General features: G+C 38.0%; 2 protein-coding genes across 2 annotated transcripts; both read left to right on the forward strand.

Moving 5' to 3' along the window:
- The first annotated feature begins 10,674 nt into the window (after nucleotides 1-10,674).
- Nucleotides 10,675-14,771, forward strand: LOC114133903 (C-factor). Its single transcript, XM_028000056.1, has 6 exons — nucleotides 10,675-10,926; nucleotides 11,147-11,198; nucleotides 11,893-12,080; nucleotides 13,662-13,826; nucleotides 14,187-14,297; nucleotides 14,557-14,771. Exons 1-6 carry the CDS (start codon nucleotides 10,774-10,776, stop codon nucleotides 14,668-14,670), a joined length of 783 nt encoding a protein of 260 aa, XP_027855857.1. The 5' UTR covers nucleotides 10,675-10,773; the 3' UTR covers nucleotides 14,671-14,771.
- Nucleotides 14,772-16,338: 1,567 nt separating this feature from the next.
- Nucleotides 16,339-23,110, forward strand: lcat (lecithin-cholesterol acyltransferase). Its single transcript, XM_027999992.1, has 7 exons — nucleotides 16,339-16,720; nucleotides 19,299-19,455; nucleotides 19,646-19,761; nucleotides 19,883-19,978; nucleotides 20,305-20,529; nucleotides 20,677-20,872; nucleotides 21,415-23,110. The coding sequence occupies exons 1-7, from the start codon at nucleotides 16,570-16,572 to the stop codon at nucleotides 21,776-21,778; spliced, it is 1,305 nt and encodes a 434-aa protein (XP_027855793.1). The 5' UTR covers nucleotides 16,339-16,569; the 3' UTR covers nucleotides 21,779-23,110.
- Nucleotides 23,111-23,612: the final 502 nt, after the last annotated feature.

Below are 23,612 nucleotides of genomic sequence, written 5' to 3' on the forward strand. Positions count from 1 at the left end.
GCAAGAAGTGATGATTTTCTGTCCCCAATCAAAGGATTGCATTGTGTGACGCCAGTAGCTCTGCTCTAACCGTACCAATGTCCTACTTGCAACTGACGGAGGCCCGGGAAGGGTGGAGTATGGGTCGGTTGTATGAGTCGGTTTTACAATTGAAATGCACAAAATAGCGAACCAATCAATAGTGTCGGAATCCCACCGGTCTACAGAATAGGCAAGGCATTAGATTCAACCCCTGAACACTAATCAAAATAGAAAAAGAATAAAACACAAATACACACTACAACTTTCAACCAAACATGCAGAGCTACTGCATGACAATATTTCCTAATATTTTTGTATTTCTTAAACATCCATTCATCCATTGTGTTTTGTTTATCAGACATTGGGTTGTGTGGTAGCAGGTTCAGTAGGGAAATCCTGACATGCCTGACATCCTCCTCAATCTAGGGGATCCAAAAGCTTTCCGAGCCCAGATGGATTTATTGTTCCTCCAGCAGGTTCTGGGTCTTCCCCATGGTCTCCACCCAGTAGGAGGGCCCTAGAAACCCTCCAAATGGAGGCAGCCAGCAGGCATTTACTCAGGTGATACTTGTTATAGAAAGCCTCACAACCAGAGTAATCATGCAAAGGGAAGGCTCAAAAAAGAAATCACGTGAAAGAGAAAGACTGTGGTGGATGTGACTTATTTTTCATAACACACAACTTAATAATGGAGAATCAAATGATAATCCTATCTGACATAGTCCATAAAGAAAGTCAAAAGTGTGTCTGATGTGTTAAATTTCAGGAACACTCAAAACCTAAAATGAAATATTGCAGAATGAAACATTAAAAATGATTAAAACTGACAAGCTCGAAAGTTTTTTGCCTATTTCCATTGCTTGCTGTGGAAGGCTTCAAGCTCTCCATTTGAACTTCAGATGGGAGACTTTTCCTGCCGCTGAGCAGAGATGTTCCTCCAGAGACTGTAGGATAGGACATGATATTTCTAGTAAAATCCTTGTAATTGAGTTGACATGCTTTTAAGGCAACCTGAATAATACAGCACGCACACAAACTCCCATCTCACAGAAGAGCAGCTGCAGATCAATTAATCAGAAGCATTTAAATCTTTATGCGACTCACAGCTGCTCAGAACCAGAACTTGGGTCTAAAATTTCTGCTAGGATCCGTATTTTTTAGCGAAAGTAACGAAAATTTGCTTAACCTTTTCGGTTCTTTGATAGTTCTTGTTAAAGATCACTTTTCTGAAATGTCATTTGGGTGGTTTATGTGAAATCCACAACAAAAACTAATCTGCTAGGTTTAATGTCCATTTTTGTTTTAATTCAACCTTTTTAAGCATTCAACTCATAGAAAAAAAAAAATAAAAAAAAAAGAGAAAGGAGGCATAAATGACTCCGCTGTATTTTTCTTCTTCTTTTTAATAAATCCATTAGAACTAAGGGAAGACAATATGAGAAGAAAATGCTCCAAGGAATTGGTGAACTTGTGTTTTAATCACTTTCTAAAATCACATGTCATTTAAAAAGCTTTTTATTCTTTATTGCTGCTAAAGTTGTAAAGTTTTGTTGCATTCTTCTTGAGGAGAAGCATCAAGTATGAGCGTGAACCTACAGGAAGTGAAGGGAGCACAGAAGGCGGGATGCATCTACAATCCCTGGATCGATGCTTGCTAAGCGCTCCCTTCTGCTGCCATCTGGGAGAAGATTTTAGGACAAACTCACCAAAATGCAAGATGATACGTCTATTAGCTAAAAATGTGGTCATGACAAACTTGATGAAGCAAAACAGCATGCGTATAACATAAATGAGTATGTTTGAGGAAACAAGTGCTAATTCAAATATACTTTTTATGCTGGAGATGTTATAGCAAGGGTGCTAGCTTTAACAATGTTTTCTCTACAGCATTTGATGACTTACAGTTGTTTTCTTAAATTGTTGTAATATTTAGAAAAATGAAGCAGCCTTCACAAGTTAATAAAACATTTTAGGATTTTGCTTTCAGAAACACTTAGCTGAAGCAAGACTGACTTGCTATCTGGTGAGTAAAGTGATTTCGCTAATGTCAAGATCAGTGGATGGATCAGAGGATTGTTGTGACGACGTGCTGAAGGTATTAATTATAACTCTACCTTTTTTCACAAATTTGATGACATCATTTTATTTAGAGATATCAGAATACAGGGGTTTTGTTCCTCAAGCTACTGATTTTTGTGAACATGTCTATTCTGTGTCATTTTCCACGAAGGATTTTCTGTTAGTGGGGTATTCAGTGAGGCCTTTTTTTTAATTTCACATTGGGTGTAGGAACAATTAGCTTCTAAACCAACTAGGAAAGATGGTTTTGTTGAAGTCATAGCTCCATCTTGTATGTTTGCATACAACACTGTAAAGAAATTGCACCCTTATTTGGAAGGTTGTTCCTTGGGATTTGGGATTTGGTAACCGGGTCGATACATTTCCTTTGTCATATGTTGCATTCCACCATCCTTAGACAGCGAGGCTGAATACAAATTCCTGCCACACGTTTCTATCGAACAGTTTTGCAAATCCTCCGTTTCCTTCTTCTTCAGAACTGTGTGCTGCTTTTTGTCGGTCTATTGCGGCTATCTGCAGCCTGTTAGTAAAAAGTTTGGGGCACTTATGGGGGGTTTTTTTGTGCTCTGCATTTTTCAGTACACCGCACATGACCTCAGTCCTCTGCAGAAACTGACGCCCTGCTTCATTTCAGTCAGTCAGTCACTCTGCTGCTGTCAGCAGGATTTAAAATGTGGTGCTCTATCACAGACGGATGCCTTTACTGACTAATTCATTTTTCAGAAAATAAATGATTACAACTGATAAATTAAATATGGTTTTTATGAAGAGCTCTTGGGAAACGTATTATTTCTTCAGTCCTGCAACTGTTTTTTTGTTGTTTTGGTGGCTTGAAAGCAATTTTATGCCAGCTAATGATTTGCATTATTTTTCTCGCTTTAGCAAACAAAAAGCTGCCCCAGGATAACAAACTACACTGACTCTCACATCAAGTTTATGCCTCCAAATCAAGATGACACTTATTCATATTTGTACATGAAAATTAGTTATGTGAGTGAATAGCTGACCAATACAATCATACAGCTATCCAATTGTGAAAAGGCCTTGTAATATAGGCTGCAGGCAGCTGGATACTCTTTGCTGAGCACAGAAAATGAAGAGAATATGAGCATAAGAGAATAACATTTATGATTTATTAATCGATGAAAGAAACCCTGCTGATTTATGTATGACTTCTTTAAATATAGCTCATGTAAACTGGAAGAGTAAAGTGGATGTTCCAACCTAGATTCGTGTAGGGTCTACAAACTTAAGATCAAACATAATCCACACCATTTGAGCCTGTGTAGGCAAACATGCTCCACTTAGAAACTAGATATCAGACTGCGCGTCAAATGCCAACTTTGACAGATACTGAATGTATTGATCACAATTTAGTGATAAAAAACACAAACCTGATCAAGAGCTTGGCCAGTAAGTGTAATATCCAAATAATATGAGAACAGTTTCCTCCAGCTAATTACTGTGGGTGGGGGCAGAAGATGTAGCTCAGTTTCTCTATAATGTCATTTTATCTCACACAAGATGAGGTTAATAGTATTCGTTTTATTATTTTGGCAGCTGCTGGTTGGATTAGTGTGAAAATTTGAGGAACTATCTGAGACTGGTCAGTCCTACGAGTCTTATCGAGCCCAGGTCAATCGTTAATAAATTCATGTTAAAGAAGAATATGATAGATGACATCGTTTTGACCAGCAATTTTCTTTAAGCAGTTACAATTCTTTAAAAAATAGATCAAAATGTTTGGATCAGCAGTCAGTGTTTTATCCTCCTCCTCTGTTCATCGAATTAAAAACATTGCCTTTTCTAATCAAATGAATTTTCTTAAATTTATGTGCCAACCCATTTAATTATCCGACATTTCGCTGGAAATGAGTTGTTTGGCATCCACGGTTGCCACAATGTAGATTTGTTGCCTCTCATTTCTCTTGGTAATTAAAACCTTATGAACACTCCGAAATCTGTTATTGTGGTCTCAGTTTGTCCAAAAGACTTATATGAATTGTCCAGAATAAAATAAAGAAAATATAAGGTGGCGTGTAATCTTACATAGCAGTTTGCAGGCATTCAGTGTGTTGGCCCCCACAGCCAAGTTGCAGTCTGAACTTAAGATGTCGGAAATGATTTCACTGGACTTATTTCGAGCAGTTCTTAAAGATAGGCAACAAGATTCTATGAAACAGTGTCATTGTTTTTAAATTGTTTTTATTGTTTTATACTTGTGCATATGTATTAATTGTTTTTATCTTGTAACCAGGTTGCTATGTATTGCAAATTTTTGCTCAGGTCCCTCTTGAAAATGAGATCTAGATCTCAACGGGGTTTACCTGATTAAATAAAGGAATACTCACCTCATCGAGTTTTAAGTCTTGTCTCTGTTAATCTTTTATGACTCACAGAAGCCCAAGGACTTCGTTTTAAAGGGACAGTTATGGAGTCGATTTAAACATCTTACCTAAGAACAGAAAGCACTCAACGACAAATACAAATCCTATGATGATTATAAATGACCAAAGACACAAAGCAAGATCCTCAGGTTCTGCAGAAACCTGAAAAAAGGCTTTGGCGATATTGTAAGAAAGTGACCCAATAGATGTGCTCTGTGCTAAAGATTAAAAACTTTTGACATTAATACGTGGTAAGATTATGTCTTTATGGGTTTTTTTACAAGCTAATCCAAAACTGTATGTCTCTTCAAATTTAGAAGTAAAAAAAATTGCATGAACCGGGGTTAAATCCTGAAATTTTGACCCAAATTAATGACTATTTGGTTTGGGAAAAGAACCTGTGACAAGTTTTAAATTCAGTTTCAGCATCATCTGTTTTTTGGGGGCTTTTTCCCATTGATTTCAGAGTTGAATTTTTTGGCCAACTGAAGATTATCCTATTTATGCTTGTATTATACAGTTCGTCTCTTGATTTTTTTAGTAACAACCCCTGTGGGAAATCTCTGGCTTCTCTGCTTGTTGCTGAACAGGTGGAAGCCGAATACAGAAGCTTTCTCAACTCTTGCTCTAATAGTGGAAAATTACCCTCCAGAGAACTGTAGTGAATCTACCACCAGACAATGCCATAATAAACTAAGTGTTGATTTAAAGCTCAATAAAAGGTTGATTTTCAATGACCCAGAGGAAAGTTAGCCCTCCAACTCAAGGTGACTGCACTGAAAACTGAAAACCCCTACAGACAGTAATCAACAATGTTTCCAATAATGTTTCATTTATTCACATGACTCTTGCCAGACTTGGCCTTGTCATGCTTACTTCCCACCAGTGTGCTGATATAAAATGACTCAATAAGAACACATGAATGAGGATCCTTTAAAGGCAGAAAAGTATTTTCTGATCAATGCTGTTTTTCAGCTGCAAAGAAAATGCTTTAGAATAAAGTAAAAAGCAAACTGAAGGTTTCCTCCCATACCCGTGGGTCCCATCATCAGACTTACAGCCAGCCTTCGTCAAACTCAGTCATCCTTGGATTCAAAGTGACCTTCCCCAGAGTCTCAATCCACCAAGATACAAACCATTCTGTTTGATGCTCGCCAAGCCATATGCCTGCTGTCATTAGCTGCCAGCTTTGTCGTTATTGTTTGTGTGAATCCAGCTTTACTTGTTGTTTATTCTGTTTTCCAGTGCTTTATAGTCACTTCAGAGAAACTCATGATGTGTTTCTACTCGGGTGTCATCATAACAGTCCCTGGGAAATTTCCTGGACTGCTCCTGCTGCAAAGAGTTTACCTGGAAGTCCTTCACCAAAACTCTTCTGAGCATTGATATACTTATCCAGACCTGAGATCCACAGTAACCACTGGAGTAACAACACTGGACAAATCACAAACAACTTAACTATAACCACTGCCAAACAATCATATTTAACTAACCTCAGTCTTAATTGAATGTCCTTTTGCCTTCCTCGCCTCTCCTCTGGAGGTTAGTGTTTGACCTAACCTCCAACTGAACTGTGATTATTCTTTTTCCAATAGTTGCCAGTGAATAGTTTTATTATCCATTTCAAAAGTTATTCTTTGTTTCTTGCATCAGTCAAGTGCACAAATCTTGAATACTTGACAGAAAAAAAAGGCACTGAATGTAGTCTGACTCTCAAACTGCCAGACTTGAGCTATGAGTTGAAAGTTAACGACTCTTTTTGATTTACGGTGACATTTTTGATTTTCTGAAATTTACAAGCATAAACAGTTTAACGTGTTGTTAAGATAAAATGTGAAATTGTGGCACTGAGGAAGCTTGACATAAAGAAAGTTTGAACAGTCCATGCTCAAACTTGCTTTGTTTTGAGATATGGACCAAATATTGATTTTGGTGTAAAAATGTTTTATAATAGCAGTTCTATTGTTGGCACCTGCGGAAATAAGCATTGCGCATCGGAGGTAGTCAGTACATGTTGTAAAAAGAGTCTTGGACAATAGATGAAATATGAAGAAAGAGTGCATTTGCCAAAAAAAACTTAGAAATCCCTGTTTCAATAGTTTAACATTTTCAACAGCTCTTCCCTGGTTTGAACTAAACATTCATCAGTCAAGGAGGGCCTCAAAGCTCTGCCCTAAGACCACTATGCTTCAGTAATAATGATACCTTACTTGGTCAAATTATTTCACACAATATTTTTCTTTAATTACACCCATTTACTCACTTATCTTATCAAGTATCTGAGAGATACTGAGTCCTGGTTATGTGCTAATCAGCTCAAATTAATAATTGTTTTATTTAATGAAGAATCCTTCCTTCCGTTATCATCTCCAGAGGTTTCCCAGTCATACCCAGAACGGAACCAGCCTTCTTTGTCAGGTTGTTCAGCCTTTTTAGGTCCCAGACTCCTGATGCTGCTGCCCCCACTGATGACAGCAAAAAAGGTGGAATTGTTTGTTCCACGTATAGAAACGAAAGCTAAAGGGGACAGGGCCTTTCAGTCGGTGGCCCCAAGACTGTGGAAGATTTTGCCCCTGCCACTTAGTGTTGCTGACTCTGTGGAGGTTTATAAAAAGCAGCTGAAGACATTTTATTTTCCCAGGCTTTTATGTGATGATTTTATTGTGTTTCTAATGCTTGCTTCTTTGTATAATTTAAGGTTGATTTTTTCGTACAGCGCTTTTGTGATTTTATGTCTGTGAAAAACGCTCTATAAATAAACTTTGCTAACTAGATAACACAGACTTAGAGAAGATATGCAGCATGTTGAAGGACCTAAGCTTCCTCTACAAGTAGAGTCTCCTCTGTCCTTTCTTTTAGATAGCTTCATTGTTGCATCTCCAGTCCAGTCTGTTTTCCAGATGAACATCAAGCTATTTATAGTCTTCTACTACTTTCATGTCTTCTCCCAAACAGTGTTTCACCTAACCATGTTTCTTTTGAAATCTACAATCATCTCCAACAGCAACAACAATAACAAAAACTTGCATGGCCAGTGCTGATCCAACGTCGTTTAGCCTTACATCACATCCAGAAACCTTATGTCTTCTGACATCAGCCTGCTCTCCGTCCTTCACACCAGACTGATAAATGTTAGTAAAAGAGCTTTCAGAGTCACAAATAGGTTTCTTTGAAATGCTCTTCATGTCCACATCTGCAACACTCCATTCCTGGACATATTTTTAACGAATATACTGTACATAACCAGTTTTTATTTTATTTTATTTTTATTTTAACCCTGATCTTTGTGAATTAAGAATCTGTGAAAGTTTTAGGAATTTTCACACATCTTCAAATCTTCTAAAATAGTAATTTTGGTCTGTAACATTTGATACACAATGAACCAAAAAGTATTTTATAAATTAGGTGTAAGCCCCCTTTCCCTCACTCTCTCTACTAAAGTCAGAAATATCTCACAAGGCAGCACAGACAAAATGGCAGCAACACCTCCTCTATCCCCTGAAGTTTATTTAAAGAATACTGCAGCATAGACATTACTGGGCCAAGATGTTAAACACTCTCCAGATACACAAGCACATCTCTGCACCCCATATTGTACCAGCTCATCATCTGCACTGTTTGCCTGGTGCCAAACTAATACATCTGCAAATGAAAGCACGGGAGCCAAATTTCAAATTAAGTGACCTCCAGCAGACCTGGGATATCTGCTGCTTCCAGGCACCAGGAGCTTTAAGGAAATCTGGATTTAGGGGGCTGCCAGAGAAACCATCTGTGTGCTGGGACTGCTTAAGCTCCATCAGCTGTGCTGTCACCCTTAACTCTGCTTCTCCATCTTCACTTCAATGTTTGAAAACTGACTAAGAGCAAACAGTAAATTCCCTTTGCTTTTGGTATTCTCTTAGTATTCATCAACGCTGAACTGTCTAGTTGTTAAAGTCACATGGATGTAAAGTCAATACTGAGAGTTTCTGATTTTAGAGTCAAGATGGGAGTTTCTCACAACAGAGATCTGTATTACATCAAGTTTAGATTTGGTCATGGTAAAAAGAAAGTCTGCCCTCTTTTATTGGACAGAATTCAACAGAATTCGTGATAGAGAAGCCAGTCTACTGAGTTTACTCTTCTCAGAGTCACTTGTTGCTGCTCAGAGATCCAGGGAAATCTGCAGTCTGTGGTGCCCTACATTATTTCTTAGCATACTAATATGCTAGATGGGAATTTGTGGATTTGTTTATTAATTATTGATTAAGAAGCATTTCTGTTGCAAAAATCTGGCTTCAAATCCTCTCTGATTACTCTTAAGCATGGAGATTATTAGTTAAGCAAATTTGGTAGACTGAGCACTAAGACATCCCAAACTGTGACAGAGATGGTTCATTCCTTGATTTCTTCTCACATAAAGTATTTAATTATGTTTTTACTTGCCTCTGTAAAATTTCTCTGCAGCTGTTCAGCTTTTGACCAGATCCTCCAAGGGCCTCCATGTCCCAGCATTACTGATCGCTCTTCACCGGCTCCCTGTTCAATAAAAATTACAGTTTAAGGTTGGGCTTTTTTTGGACTTTTGCACCTTTGAAGAACCTTTATAAATTCCTGAGTCTCTCTGGCTGTATGTCACCACGACCCTGAGGCTGACTGATTCGTGGGCTGTTATCTATCCCTAAGTCAAGGCTGAATACTAAAACAATAAAACTGAACTCAGTCTTTTCCCATCTACTTCATGTGGACTCGATGGTGCTGCTAAAAAACACAGTTGAAGACTGTTTTTCTTGTAATATTTTGCTATGAAGCATCAAATGATTTATAAGTGTTATCTAAACTACATTTTCATTCTTATCCTACAGTTTTAGATAGGTTTTCCGCTGCTAATTTAATTTTACACAAACATTTCCACTTCGGCACCATGTTTGTTTGATGAATAAGTGTTTTTTGCAATTCTGATTCCAAATCAGAATCATATTTATTGGCCAAGCTGTGTGCACAAACAAGGAATTTGACAAAATTAGACTAAAGATGAATAGGTATATGGATCAGATTCTCGTGTCCACTGCTAAATATGGTGAAAGACCTATGATGTTGTGGGGCTGATCACTGAAACAGCATCAATGAGGACTAGAGAAATTGTTCAGAGAACAAGATCTCTCAAAATCCTCCTATAAACAGTTCAGAGGACATCTTATGCTCTTATGTCTTCCAGGTGAAGTTTAGACTGTTTCAGTGCTAGTGTGAAAATGAAGATATGAACAATGGTTTTAGTCTTTAAGAGTGTAAACAATTGAGCAACAAGATATAGAAATATTGGTAACCTTCCACTTTGTAAATGCTGTATACTGGCTCCTAACCCTTCTCCTTTTAACTCTAACCTCAAAAGTTGGTAGCCCTGGTAGAACACCTGTGCTTCTGCTTATTTCAAGCATTTTGGTCATGATTGATGGTTGTTGAGGAGCCTAATGGCATCAGAACAGTATCAGACAGATGATCTGTAAATTAATTACAGAAAAAAAAACATATACTAAATTAGCTAAGAGCATAGGAACCAACATGAGAACAATATTGGGAGGCAGTAAACTAATTCTTCTTCTTTGTAACCTCATGCATTAAAGAAACCAGAAAGCTTAAAGGGGTGAAGGGATATTAGGTAAAATCGACTATTTTGAGCTATATATCATGTTGTAATGTTATTCATTGATCAAGAACATACCTGAAATGTTACTTTGATTCTTTCGTGCATGTAAACTGCAGGACATTGACCCTGAAGGCCTTGATTTGAGAACCCATGATCTAGTTTGAAGCATAAGCAGCTCTTGAGGATTGGACGTGGGCACCCTGCAGTACAATACACTGAATAGTTACTTATTCAGTGTATTGTACTGAATACAATACAGTACAACTGTACTGCAAGAGAAGCAGGCCTTAAAAAAATTAGAAAATGCAAAAGTAATTTCAAATATAAGACCCAAAATACAGAATTTAGACAAAAGTAACCAGAGAATCTGTACATTTTGTCTTCTTTTGAGCTCAAAGATACTTGCCTTTGATTTAAGGAATAATCTTTTCCGACCGTCAAAGTTGTATTTCCAGCTATTGATTTCTGAACCTCTCTGTTGGCAGGTTTCCGCCATACAAAACATCTGATTGGACAAGTTTCAGTGGTGCCACCCTGTCCCCCAGTGGTCATATATTGGTACTGCAGGGGTCGGATTAAAGAGCATTGCTAGAAATACCCGGAAGGAAAGCAAACACTAATAGACAACAGTGTGTGAAACAGAGGTAATATAGCATAACGATGAGTGGGGCTGTGAATTTTAAAAACTGTGGCTCTGTGCTGATAACAGGAGCAAACCGCGGACTCGGGCTGCAGATGGTCGAAAGTTTGGCGAGTGGAGGTTTCTCACCGAGGAAGATTATAGCCACGACAAGAAACCTCACCGGTGCGCAGGTACTCTGACTCTTTAAAATGCAGTTTCTTATAATTCCCTGCTTTAATTCCCTCATCTATAAAATGATAATATAATTTGGAGCCATGACGAGCTCTCCAGGATAACAGAAAATATGCAGAAAGGAAATTAGCTTTACAACAGTCAACCAGATGTCGCTGTTGTGCTCTCACCAAAAATAATTCCTTGAGAAGTGACTTTTTGTTTATTTTTGACTTACAGAAACTTCAGGAACTGGCCCAGAAGTACGCCAACGTCCACATCGTAACTTTGGGTAAGACTAAGAGGAAGGAAATAATGTAGAAACATGACATGATGAAATAGAATATGTTCAGAAATCTAACATTGCACAAAACTGTGATCATAAGATTTATACAAAATCAAATGAGTCACAAAATATAAACGCATCATTAAGTGTAATATTACAAATGAGACATGAGGGAAAAAAATAGAGTGATGCAACAGTATGCAAAATATCTGCCTGGTGAAAACATAAAAATATTTCATTTGTGTCTATATTTTGGATTTTCCAGTTTAGTTTTTGAAGACATTGATTTACTACTTTGTTTTTGTTTTTTTGTGGCAATAGTGCCCTTTATTCAGCAGTAGCTGAAAGAAAAATGGAAAAGATAGAAATGAGATAGAAAATGACTATCAAGAAATGAACATTCTCCAGATGGAAAGGAAAATGAACAGAATAATTCACCAAACAATAACAAAAAACAAAAGTGCTAATAAAATAAGACGAAAACTGAAAGTCTTTCAGCTTATCTGTCTGTTAGACCATCTGTCTTTCTTTATTCAACGGTAGCTGGAAGGAAAAAGGAAAAGGCATCAATACATTAATTCATCCATTAACCTACCTGTTCATCAATCTACCCATAGAAATTTGAGTCTGGAATCATTGGATTTTGCACATGACGAGGATTTTGGTTTGTTTTGGGTAATCTGCTGTGTTTTTCATGTAGATGCGGTGAATCAGGAGAGCATAGAGAAATGTGCTGAGGAGGTCGGCCAGCTGGTGAAGGAAGAGGGCCTGAACTGCCTGATAAACAACGCAGGCATCAAGGTGGTGGCCGACTTCCATTCTGTCACGGCAGAGAAAATGATGGAAAGCTTCCACACCAACGCTGTCGCTCCTCTGATGATAACGAAGGTGATTTGTAGCTTTCCAGAATTCTGACGGCAAAAAATAAAATAAAGCGCTTTCAAAGAAAATCACTCATCTGTTTTCCCAGTCATAAGCGGGACACTGCGTGGGTTATTTCTGATTGTATAGGACACTAACACAAAAATGACCTTGGTAATGAAATTTTACTAAACTCCCTGAGCCCCGAGCTGTCTGCATGTCATAAATATTAATTAGGACTCTTGGTTGTGGTAAGCCTTAGAGGACAGGCCAGAGGCGACAGAGCAGCACCCTGTGCAGTTGAAAATATGAGCACTAATCAGGGGCCTGCCAGCAGGACAGATTCTTGCTGACACAAAGTTTGAAGGACATTTTTGTTTAAACTGCAAGGCCATAGTCCTGCATAAAGTCCCTCAGTAATGACTGGGAACAGTGACTCATGTCGAGTGGAAATCTGGTACTGTTCTCTTGCTGAGGGCTTTAAAACTTTATCCTTCTATCTTGAAATAAGTAAGAGAAAGCTCTAACATTTGATGTTTGCAGCCTTATATTTTGTCTTTATCGCAGCAAGTATTTTGTTTTCATTTGAAGATCTGATAGTGTTATGTTTTGGTTTTTTTCTCGGAAAATACTGGAAATATTTTCCCACTTGGAAAATAAATGATTAATCGGAAGCGAACAGTTGGACACAACCTCTTAAAATGTGATATTTTGTGTTTCACATAATCAAGACTTTTGAAGCCAAGAGTGAAATACTTCAAGGGGTATTTGTAGATGTTCTACCAAAAGAAAACACAAAACACATTGTTTTGAGTCCTCATAAGTTATTAAGAGAGTCTTCTGTGTATTATTCTACCAGCTTTGCACATGTAGAGGATCAGCTTTTTTATGCAAAACTGCTCAAGATCAGTAGATTTGTACTGAAGTGCGGTTATACAGAGTTCTGACTCTAAAGTAGAAAATGTATCACACACTCTTTAGATATTTGTTTGTAACGCCTTCCATATCGTGATCATGCAGAACTGACTCATAATGTTCCAATGGGTTGCATTGAATTCTGAGGTTGGAAACATTTAACAAGTATGGATACTTCAGCAAGTTGCTGTGTCTTTTTAGTTTTTATATCTAGCAACTAATATTGGCTCAATCTGATATCAGGAGTATTTTCAAAAAATGTTAACATTTTTCCAAAATGTTAACACGGACTCAGATTTTCCACATGCCATTTTTTGCTTTCTGGAAGTGAGGCCAGCTTGGACCTCTTTGTCTCTGACTAATCAGCTGATTGGTCATGAGATTGTAACTGTTACAATCAGACGCACAACATAGATGGCACCTTTTTAAAACTGTATTAACAATTATGATGTGTTTTACAAAATTAATGGAAACTTTCTGTTGTTATTATACTGCCACCAGAGGGAAGCACTAACATAGTCTGTGCATTTCAGATAGCAGCTTTGCTGCAGATTCTTGAGATTAAAAGAAAAAACTACAAATAAAGTAGCAGCTGGCCATTAAACTGGTTGTGCCTATTGTACATTTGAATGTAAATGTCTGGTTTTGATTGTGATCTTGAACTACAATGTTTTATTTTTTGTCATCCGTCAGGCATTCCTGCCTTTGTTAAAGCGGGCAGCAACCAGAGGAGCATCAAGAACAATGGGGATCCAGAGAGCAGCCGTCATTAACATATCGTCTCTGCTGGGTTCTGTGGAGCTTAACTGGGGCGAGAGTTCCAACAACATCAAATGGTACCCTTACAGAACATCCAAGGTATTAAAACACTGGACCCACTGGACCTCCTCATAATGGTACCACTGACTGGGGCTCCACATATATGGAGTTTCTTTTTCTCTTTGCACTTGTTGACTAGTTGACTCAAATTTAGCATTTCGACTACCTGGCTGTAAAGAGAAGCCTTTGGCGTGTTTGTGACCTAATTAACTGCACGTATATGAAAACACATTAAGATAGAGATTCCTCTGCTGCACTGTGGAAAGATTCCCATGATTTACTTTTAAAGACAAGGAAAGGCCTGTTTGGATTTGTTTTTGGTTTATACTGTCAAGATTTCTAGGTGTTCTGGTTTGAAAACATGATGATATTTGGGTTACCTGCTGCTTGTCTCCTCAGAGTGCTCTGAACATGGTTAGTCGCTGTATGGCACTAGACCTGGAGCCTGATGGGATCCTCTGCATGATGATACATCCTGGCTGGGTTCGCACAGACATGGGAGGCTCTGAGGTAAGAACCTACTGTGGGTGATGTTTGTGCCCTGGTTTTTTTTACAGAAAGCTATTAAAAGCAAAAAGATTATCAAAATGAGATTCTACATTTAGGGTTAATTTGAAATAACGTGAAAAGTGCTCTGTAGAATATACTAGCCTGAAATCTATCGGCTGTGACAGCTTTATTTGGAGTGTGGAAGGTCGTTCTACTAATTTTGAGCATTATGGTGACATAATGGTGGTCTCTTTTTTTGTTTTACTTTTGTTTGTTGCAGGCGCCTCTGAGTCCTGAGGAGAGCATTGCATCGGTCCTGACTGTGATTGGTGGGCTGACTGAAAAGGACCATGGGTCATTTCTGGGCTTTACAGGAGAGCAGTTGCCATGGTGACCTGTTGATCAGCATGTTAATAAGCAGTATGATTTTAACATCAACCAAATAAAATTGTAACAACAGTGTGAATTTATCTTAATAAATGTGCGTCAGAGGCAGTGAGTTGCCACAAATTGCTTCTCGGCCGAACCTACGACAAACTAGGTGGGAAGTCTATCTCTAAGTTCCACTTTTGCTTCAACAGACCTTTTATTTATATAAATAGGTATGTTTATTTGATATAATGTGGTCGTCACTTGTTGACCAAAAAGACCCAAATTATTTTTGATCATCAAATGGTGATGATGGCTAAATGTATGCAGGCGTGAAACAGTTGTAAAGTAAAGGCAACCTGGTTATATTGCATGTTCCCTGTGGAAGCACTGCCCTACATAATCCTTAGAGAACATTTGTCAATGAAAATGTTTATCAATTAATCGATTTATTCTTTAAGATAAAATATTTTTTTCAACTTGTGGTCTGGGTCATTATTGAATTTGCATTTTTTTTTCTTCCTGCAATGTCTCTTCAAACACCAAGAAAACTGACTGAATGCATATTTTCTACACCGTCTGCATCATAAAACAGCTATGAGGCCGTATGTGAAGAGGATCATTCAGCTGGTTTCTATCGATAGCATCACCTGAATGTGTAACGTGTTTTCTCACTTCCAAGTTTATTGAAGTGTGAGGTAAATTCCAGAAAGAGACGCTGTGAGACACTGGCCTTGTGCCCCACTTTAAACAAACAACATATGCAACAGGTTAATGCCCTGTAGTAACCCAGCATCGAAAGCTTTACTGTTCCATGCACTCAGATTGTGCAATCAGTGGACGCTAAAGTAGATGGACAGTAGCAGGATGTGGTGCTATTTTTCTCAGCTGAGAATTTACTTGATATCCAGGACTCTATTGTTAATAAACACTTAAGAGATGCCTCATCCTTCAGCTAGTTATCGACTATATACATACATGTTTAAGGTCAACATCTCTTTGAGAATCATCTTTTTGGTGCTGAAATTCTATTTGTCTGTAAAACAGTGTTGTCTTTGCTGTTTTTCACAGATTTAAACAGAGGAATTGGAACATACGGCTAAAAATCAAAGTGACTTTTTAAAATGTATGCACAGTTGAAACATCAAGCTGAAATACATAGTTTCGGAAGTTTACCAGACAAAAAATTAATAAAAAAAAATAGAACATGTTTGGACAATTAGAGGCAGTTTGCCAAAATAAAATAAAAATGGTTCCATATCAGAACCTATTTGGGGAGTAAAACAGCAGTTGGTTCTCCATTTGTTTCTGTAAAAGCCTACTTATAGTGTATAATTCCTTCCGAAGCTGGATGTTACCGTGACCGTGAAGGCAGCATCAGAAAGTTCAGGCAGTGCAGACTCGTCCCAGCTGGAGGCCGAAGGGAAACTGTTACAGTTATAATCTCATGCAAATGTTTCACTTCACGAAGCTAGCTTGAAGTCCTGTTTTCACCAACCAGAACGTATATGAGCGCTTTTTAAATTACCGCAGAGTCGAAAACTAGTATTTTACAGGGGGCGTGGGGGTTATTCCTCTTTTATTTATGCTACTCAAAGAATAAATGTTTGTACTGCAGCCCCTTTTGTTAATCATTGACGTCCTGTTGTCTAAACAAAACACGCGTGATCGAGAAGAATCAATAGGACAGTACGTAGCCAGTGCACGTTTTATTTGCCTCAGCCTGCATTAATCCCTCCGCTTTAAAGTAGTTTAACTCTTATCTTCAGTGTAAATCAGGCATGCACCATCGCATATGGTAAAAAAAATCAGCCTGCGGCTCGTCTCGGTGTGAGTGACCTCTCTCCGTATTTGTTGCGCCCTCGTCGCCAGCAGCTGCTCACGAAGCGCCGAGCGGGGCCGCCGCAGCTGCCCGACAGAGAAGATGGGGTCAGCGGGTCGCATGTGCTGGGCGCTGCTCGCAGTGGTTCTGCTGGGGCTTCATCACTCCGCCGGCTTCTGGATCGTCAACGTCGTTTTCCCACCCAGCACTAAACCCAAAGTACCGAGCAACAACACTTCGCCGCTCATTATAGGTAAGAGGAGAGGTCTCTTCCGTCATTTCAGGTCGTTTAAATGTCTGAACGCGATGGATGTTTGAGGAACATCTTCCCTATTCAAACTTCCTGATAAATTATCTGTGGGGGATATGAAATCTATCAGGGCGTCTGATCTGACTGTATTCTAATATATGCTACTCATCTATATTTTTTAAAAGTAACCATCACGCCCTGTGAACTACTTCGCATTTCCAAACTTATGTGTTTTTATTCAGATTTAAAGTCATAAACAAACAAACAAAAAAAAAAGGTTCACAATTTCGAAGTGCGCCACAAAACTGCTAAAACATACTATTTCTCATAAAAGAGAGTATAACTCTGGGAATCACCCAAAAGCGTCCATGGTAACACTGGAGAAGCTGCAGAGATCCACAGCTCTGGTGGAAGAGTAATAATTATTTTTGGTCAGTTCCACAGATCTAGACTTTATGGAAAAGTGGTAAGAAGAAAACTTTAAGAAGTCTTGTTTAAAGTATGAAAGAAGGTTCTCTGATCAGAAGAAAACCAATGTATATCCTTTTGGCCTACATTCTAAATGCTATATATGGTTGTGAAAATATATATAGGGCAACTCAGGAAAAATAAAAGGCTTTGAGACAGAGGTTCAGCTTCCACCAGTAGTCTAAGCATAGATCCAGAGTTGCAAATCTCCACATGTTAGAATGGTCCAGTCAAAGTCCAGACCTAAATTTAATCAAGAATCAGTGGCAAGACACGAAAATTGATGTTGCTAGGCACTCCATCTAATATGATTGATCTTGTGACTTGTGGAAAGCTGATAGTCATATGCTTGAAGTTTTGCAGCTGCACCTGTAGTGAAAGATAGTTTTTCAAAGTTTTTGACCCAGATAAAATGTGGAAAAGTAAAATATTCCCTCCCAAGAAAGAGTTCTCCTCCTCAGTGTTTTTCATATTTTTCTTTCTCAAGTTAAATGTAATTGGATTCTTAGATCAGTCACAATATCTACTTGTTCAACGTAGACAGTTCTTTCATTAAGGTGATGTTTTCAGCATCAGAGTTCGATTAGCTCCTGTAGGATTCAACACAAGGATGCTAAAACACCTGACTGTGGGAAACGGACTTCCTTATTTGGAGCATGATCAAATAGAGCAGAAGATACAAGGTAGATGGTAAATAACAGTTACTCTTCAAGAGCTCAAAGAGCAGGTTTTTGTTAAAAACAAGTTTGAATGTTCAGTACTGGGAAAATGTCATGAGTCATTCCTAGTTTCTTTGTATTTTCCTTTCAAACAGACTGAATGTCCTGCAGTCAGACCATTGTCAGATGAATGTTCTTTAAACCGTTTAGCTCTGACTTGCATTTTTGACATAAAGCCTCATACACCCAAGGGGTGACCCAGTTATTCAAGATTTGAGATTCAGTTGTCACATAATATAACATGAAACAATACCAAAAATGAATCTTCAAGGTCCTCAATAAAAAAAAAGACTCACAAAAGACACAAGCTGGACATACCAAACAACTTATTAAAGAAAAATCTATGATAAAATTCCAACTGTTATCTGAAAACAAATTTGTGCCTCATTGATTGGCAAAATAAAATGATGTGGCCTGAAAGATATTAGAAAAACGTGCCTATGTTTGATATTGCCTCATGCTTCTTGTTGTTTTAAGTGGGCTTAACTACTCAGCCACTGGAATCTATATCCAGTGTGGCCATCAAGGACAGTGAAACTCCAACCAGCAGGCCAAGTACGATGCTGCTAAATAGAGATTTGGTACATACAGATTTGATCTGTTTTGTGCTTTTTGTGTGACACTTAAATGTTTCAGATCCATCATGGGTGTTTGAGTATCAGAGATAACCTGAGTAAACTCAAAATGCAGGTTTCACTAACTTTGACTAAGCCACTCTAAAACCTTAATTTTTGGGACATTCAGAGGTGTTTGGCAAATTTAAGATGATGTTTAGGTTTGTTTTGATCAGAAGTGGTTTTGGCTTTGGAACCTTCCTATGGATGCTATTTCTGTCCTGTCTCTTTCTAATTGTTGAATCATCATCAGTTATTTTTCACTTCCTGGCTGAGCTGTCAATGCACGGTTGGCATAATTTTGTTGGAAGGTCATTCCCAGGAAAGTTTCACCAATATTCTGTGTTTTCTCCGTCAGTGGATAATACCTCGTACTGTGATTTGCTTAGAAATTACTTTATAAAACTTTCTAGTCTTATATATGACAATTATTCCATTGCCACCTTTAAATTCCTTCAGCATAATATGTTTTGGTTTTAGAGCTGTAGACTTCATGTTGTCTGAGAGGATCATTTTAACCAATTTCTTGAAAGGCTTGGCAGTAACCAAGCGGGGGTTGGCTTGTAAAATTTTACAAAAAAAAATCATTAATCACAGTTTGCATGGAATTTAATTACCAACGATTGCATTCAAGCGATATTTTTGCAGATCAGTGATGATTGCAATTCAATGCAGTGTGCTGATAATGAAGATTTATCGTTCCGCAGGTGACCATTTTGCTGCATTTCTTTATTATTAAATACAACGACTTGAAGTATGTATATGATGTTTTCTGTTCAGTGCCTGGGAACTTGGGGAACCGTCTTGAGGCCAAAATAGACAAACCAACATTGGTTCACTGGTTCTGCTACAAGAAAACTGAAAACTGGTTTCCTCTGTGGATCGACCTCAACATGTTCATGCCAATAGGTGTGGACTGCTGGATAGATAACATCAGGTAACACACTCTGTCCTAAGTTGTCCAACAACACCTGTGATTCTGCTGGTGTCTCCTTCTCTCTTTTACATTCGAATCAATACTTTGTTTTACTCTGAATCGATTGATATCCAGACTTTAAAAATTATCTATTTTTCAGTTATTTTATAAATCTATTTTGTCGCTCGTGTTTTTTCTTTTCTCCCTTCAGACTTATTTACAACAGGACAACACGACGCTCATCCAACTCACCAGGGGTGCAGGTCAGAGTGCCGGGATTTGGGGAAACCTACTCCATAGAGTTTCTTGACTACAACAAACTGGCAGGTAAGACGACTGAACCAGGGTTAACTAAAAGCCTTTCTACTTCAACTCACTAAATTGATTTTAAATTTGGTTTTCATATGTTTGTATGCAAGTTACTAGAGTATGACTCTGTTCTTTCGAGGTTACTTTCATACTATGGTGGAACATTTGGTCAACGTTGGCTATGTCCGGAACGAGACGGTTCGTGGAGCGCCGTACGATTGGAGATTAGCACCAAGTAAGTGGGTGTCCTGTTAAAACGCCTAATGTGGGCCAAGTTTTTCATCCATTTTTTATTGCAACTGTAACCACTAGCATTGAAACAAACCTAATACACAGTATAACACAACCACCACCATGCTTGACAGTTTTGTGATGTGTTCTTAGGTCTAAAAGTCAAACCAAGGTTAATGAACTGGTTATCAATCATGTAAAGCTAATTAATCATTTATCTCAGTGCCTCTGCATCAACAGAGGGAGGAATTTCAGGTGGTGATTCTGGAATGAACCTGGACGTTTGATTTGATCCAGAAAGAACTCATCGTCCCTCTCCTGTCTTCACAGATGAGAACACCGCCTATTTTCTAAAGCTGCAGGAGTTGGTTGAGGAGATGTACAACCAGTACCAGAAACCAGTTTACCTGCTGGGACACAGCATGGGCTCCCACTACGTCCTCTACTTCCTCAACCATCAGCCAAAGGCCTGGAAGGACAAGTACATCAGGGGTTTTATTTCCCTTGGAGCTCCGTGGGGGGGCGCTGTTAAAGCACTCAGAGTTTTGACCTCAGGTAAAGTTTACTGGAACAGAATCTGCAGCAGATGATTAATGGATTATAGCAGAAACTTGATGTTTTTTTTTAATTTGGCACCAAGTCAGGAAATGCTGGTGAGTTTGTAGCTTCTTGCTATTCACTTCCTACTAAAATTCACTGCAGGTGAAAATGACGGCATTCCGATGCTTTCCAACGTCAAGATCCGCGAGGAGCAGAGGATGATGACCACTAATCCCTGGTTGCTGCCGTCAGAGGAGGTTTGGCCAGAGGACCATGTTTTCATCTCCACTCCAGCCTTTAACTACACCCATCGGGACTACAAGCGTCTTTTCACAGACATCAGCTTTGAGGATGGCTGGTAACAGAGAGCTTTTATACTCTTTTTATAGCTTCAACCAACAAAATTATGCTTTTAAGACACTTTTATATGGATATTTATTTATTTTTTCCTGCACCAACTTTATACAGTACACATGTGAAGGAGGATGTTTTGGTCAGAACCTTTTGTCTTGCATGTAGATCTATTTGTTGGTAAACTATTAAAATATTTAACTCACTCACAAGATTTGAAGCATCTTTGTTGCATTCCTGAAAACTTTCCACATCTTAAGTAAATGGCTTTTGGCATTTATCTAAGCTGAAATTAAATTCAAATGTGTTTTGACATGTTTGTTTTAGGGATACGGACTATCTCAGCTTTGACTTTCTTAAGATGTGGTGTATCAGTGCCCCATGCTGGTGATGGAAGTTATATCCTCCACCAAAGGGTTTTTTAGCAGCTTCAGTTTCTGTAAAGCTAATTTGAAAACGACTACAGATGCTTTCAAAGCAAAATCGTGTGGATTATGTAAGAATAAACAGCAATAATAATAAAACAGGTCTTTTTTTTACTGATTGCAGGCACATGTGGGAGGACACCAAGAACCTCACCAGTGCTCTCCACCCGCCCGGTGTAGAGGTGTGGTGCATGTACGGTGTGGGGCTTCCGACGCCCGTAACCCATACTTACGACGAGGAGTTTCCCGACGGGGACCCAGTGGACTTTGTTTACGCTGACGGGGACGACACGGTGGACAGCTTCAGCATGGGCTTGTGCAAGCGCTGGGTGGGGCAGCAAGAGAAGCCCGTCCACGTGACAGAGTACAGGGGCCTGGCCCACCTAGATATGGTGTTCCATGAGAAAGTGCTCAATCAGATCCAGCAAATCCTGGAGGGTAAATCTGATGTTCCCGAAGAGGTCGACGTCCGGTCAGATGTTATATAGCAGTCCTGTGTTTGATATTACTGGATTCCTGTGTATACATGTAAAAATAAGCATATTTGGTCACTAGGTTCAGCTCTGAAGGGGTCTAACTCTGACCTTCTCATTTAAACTAAAGTATTGGTTTATCTGTTCTCTGTTTATTCCCATATATATATGTGTGTGTGTGTGTGTATATACATATATATATATTCATATATATATATATGTTTATATGGCTGGTAACTTACATAAACACATACGTATTTGTGTTTATATACATATGTATATGTGTATATTTACACATATACTGTATATGTGTATATATACATATATATATATATATATATATGTGTGTATAGGGTCTACCTTTTTAGATCCGCATCAAATCAATGTTATTTTTAAAGCATATGTTCCACCAACTCGAAGGTAACAGCTGTTTTTGTAATGTATGTTTTCTTTCGAGTTTATTTTTTTGTAGATTTCAGAGATAAAGTGGAATAAATTTGGCAGTTCAGTGTACAGTTTAGATAACTTCACTGAATATTGTCTGTTCCTCTAAACTAAACTATTGATGCTGTAAAAAAAGAAATTGGATAATCTTTTTATATCCAAAATTCACTTTTAAGTTTGTCTGTGATGTCTTTAGATTTTGACATGGAAAGCAAGTGTTCCACATGTATGAAACTGAGATCAACGGTACAACAGTGTTGTCCAGATTTATAAACAGTATACAAACAGCTGGACTGATGAAACCAACAATGTGATATCCTTTAAACTCTAATGATGACTGTTGGATGGTCAGGATACTGCTAGATAATCTATTGCTGCATTCATGATGCCACTATTTATGTCCTCTGGTATCGACTTTTGACATGCAATCATTTAAATACTGGATAAAATTACAGTGGATCTAAAAAAGTGTGTACATCCATATAAAAATGCCTGGTTTTTGTTAAAAAAAAATGACACCATGATTATTTCAATGTGTTTTTCTGTCTTTAATGTAACACATAACCCATACATTTAAATGAAACATCTCTATCTAAAGGAAACATCTGACATTAACCTTGTTACAGACGTGTGCACAACTTTAAATGAACATTTTGTTGAGGCACCTTTCAGGTCAGTTTAAGCATACAGTTTCCTTTAGTTCACATTTTGTAAACAATTAAAGAGAATTTGATTAACCTGAATAAAAATTAACCCCGTAGCAAAACATTTACTTTTACATCTTTTAGGTAAAGCTATAATGGTCAGAGAAAAATTAAAATAATGTCATTGTATATATATTTTTTCCAGGAAATTGTAAAGGATAAATGTCATATTAAAGATGCAAAAATTTCCAAAATATTATTCACGGTCTCCTTTTTCACATCACAAAACGCTGTCATTTTTATCAAACGTGTGTGTGAACTTTTCGTCTCCTCCATCTTTCTAAATCAAACTTCTTCATGGTCATCTGTTTTTCTTTGTTTGTTTTGTTGTTGTTCTTGTTGTTTCACACTGAATTTAATATGAATGCTTTTCATTTTTGAATCCTTCCATTAAATAAAGAATGTTCAGGCTCCATACTTTTCCACGCTGAAATTTAAAAGGCGTTATGAACGACTGAAGATAAAAACCTGAGGAGTAAAAAAAGAAAAAACGCAGCGAAATAGTTATTTCCAATGATCGTTTTAAATATTGATTCATGTGGCTTACTCAGCATCACTAAACTGGGACCCTATACAATCAATCTATTTACACAAAATAAATTTATACAAAGTATTTTTCACAAATATTACTTTTTGTTATTAATGTATTTATCCTCGCAATTAAGAAAATTAATGGTAGAAAAAAGACTGGGAGAAAAATA

Source organism: Xiphophorus couchianus, chromosome 2, assembly GCF_001444195.1.
Source record: "Xiphophorus couchianus chromosome 2, X_couchianus-1.0, whole genome shotgun sequence".
Taxonomy (NCBI): domain Eukaryota; kingdom Metazoa; phylum Chordata; class Actinopteri; order Cyprinodontiformes; family Poeciliidae; genus Xiphophorus; species Xiphophorus couchianus.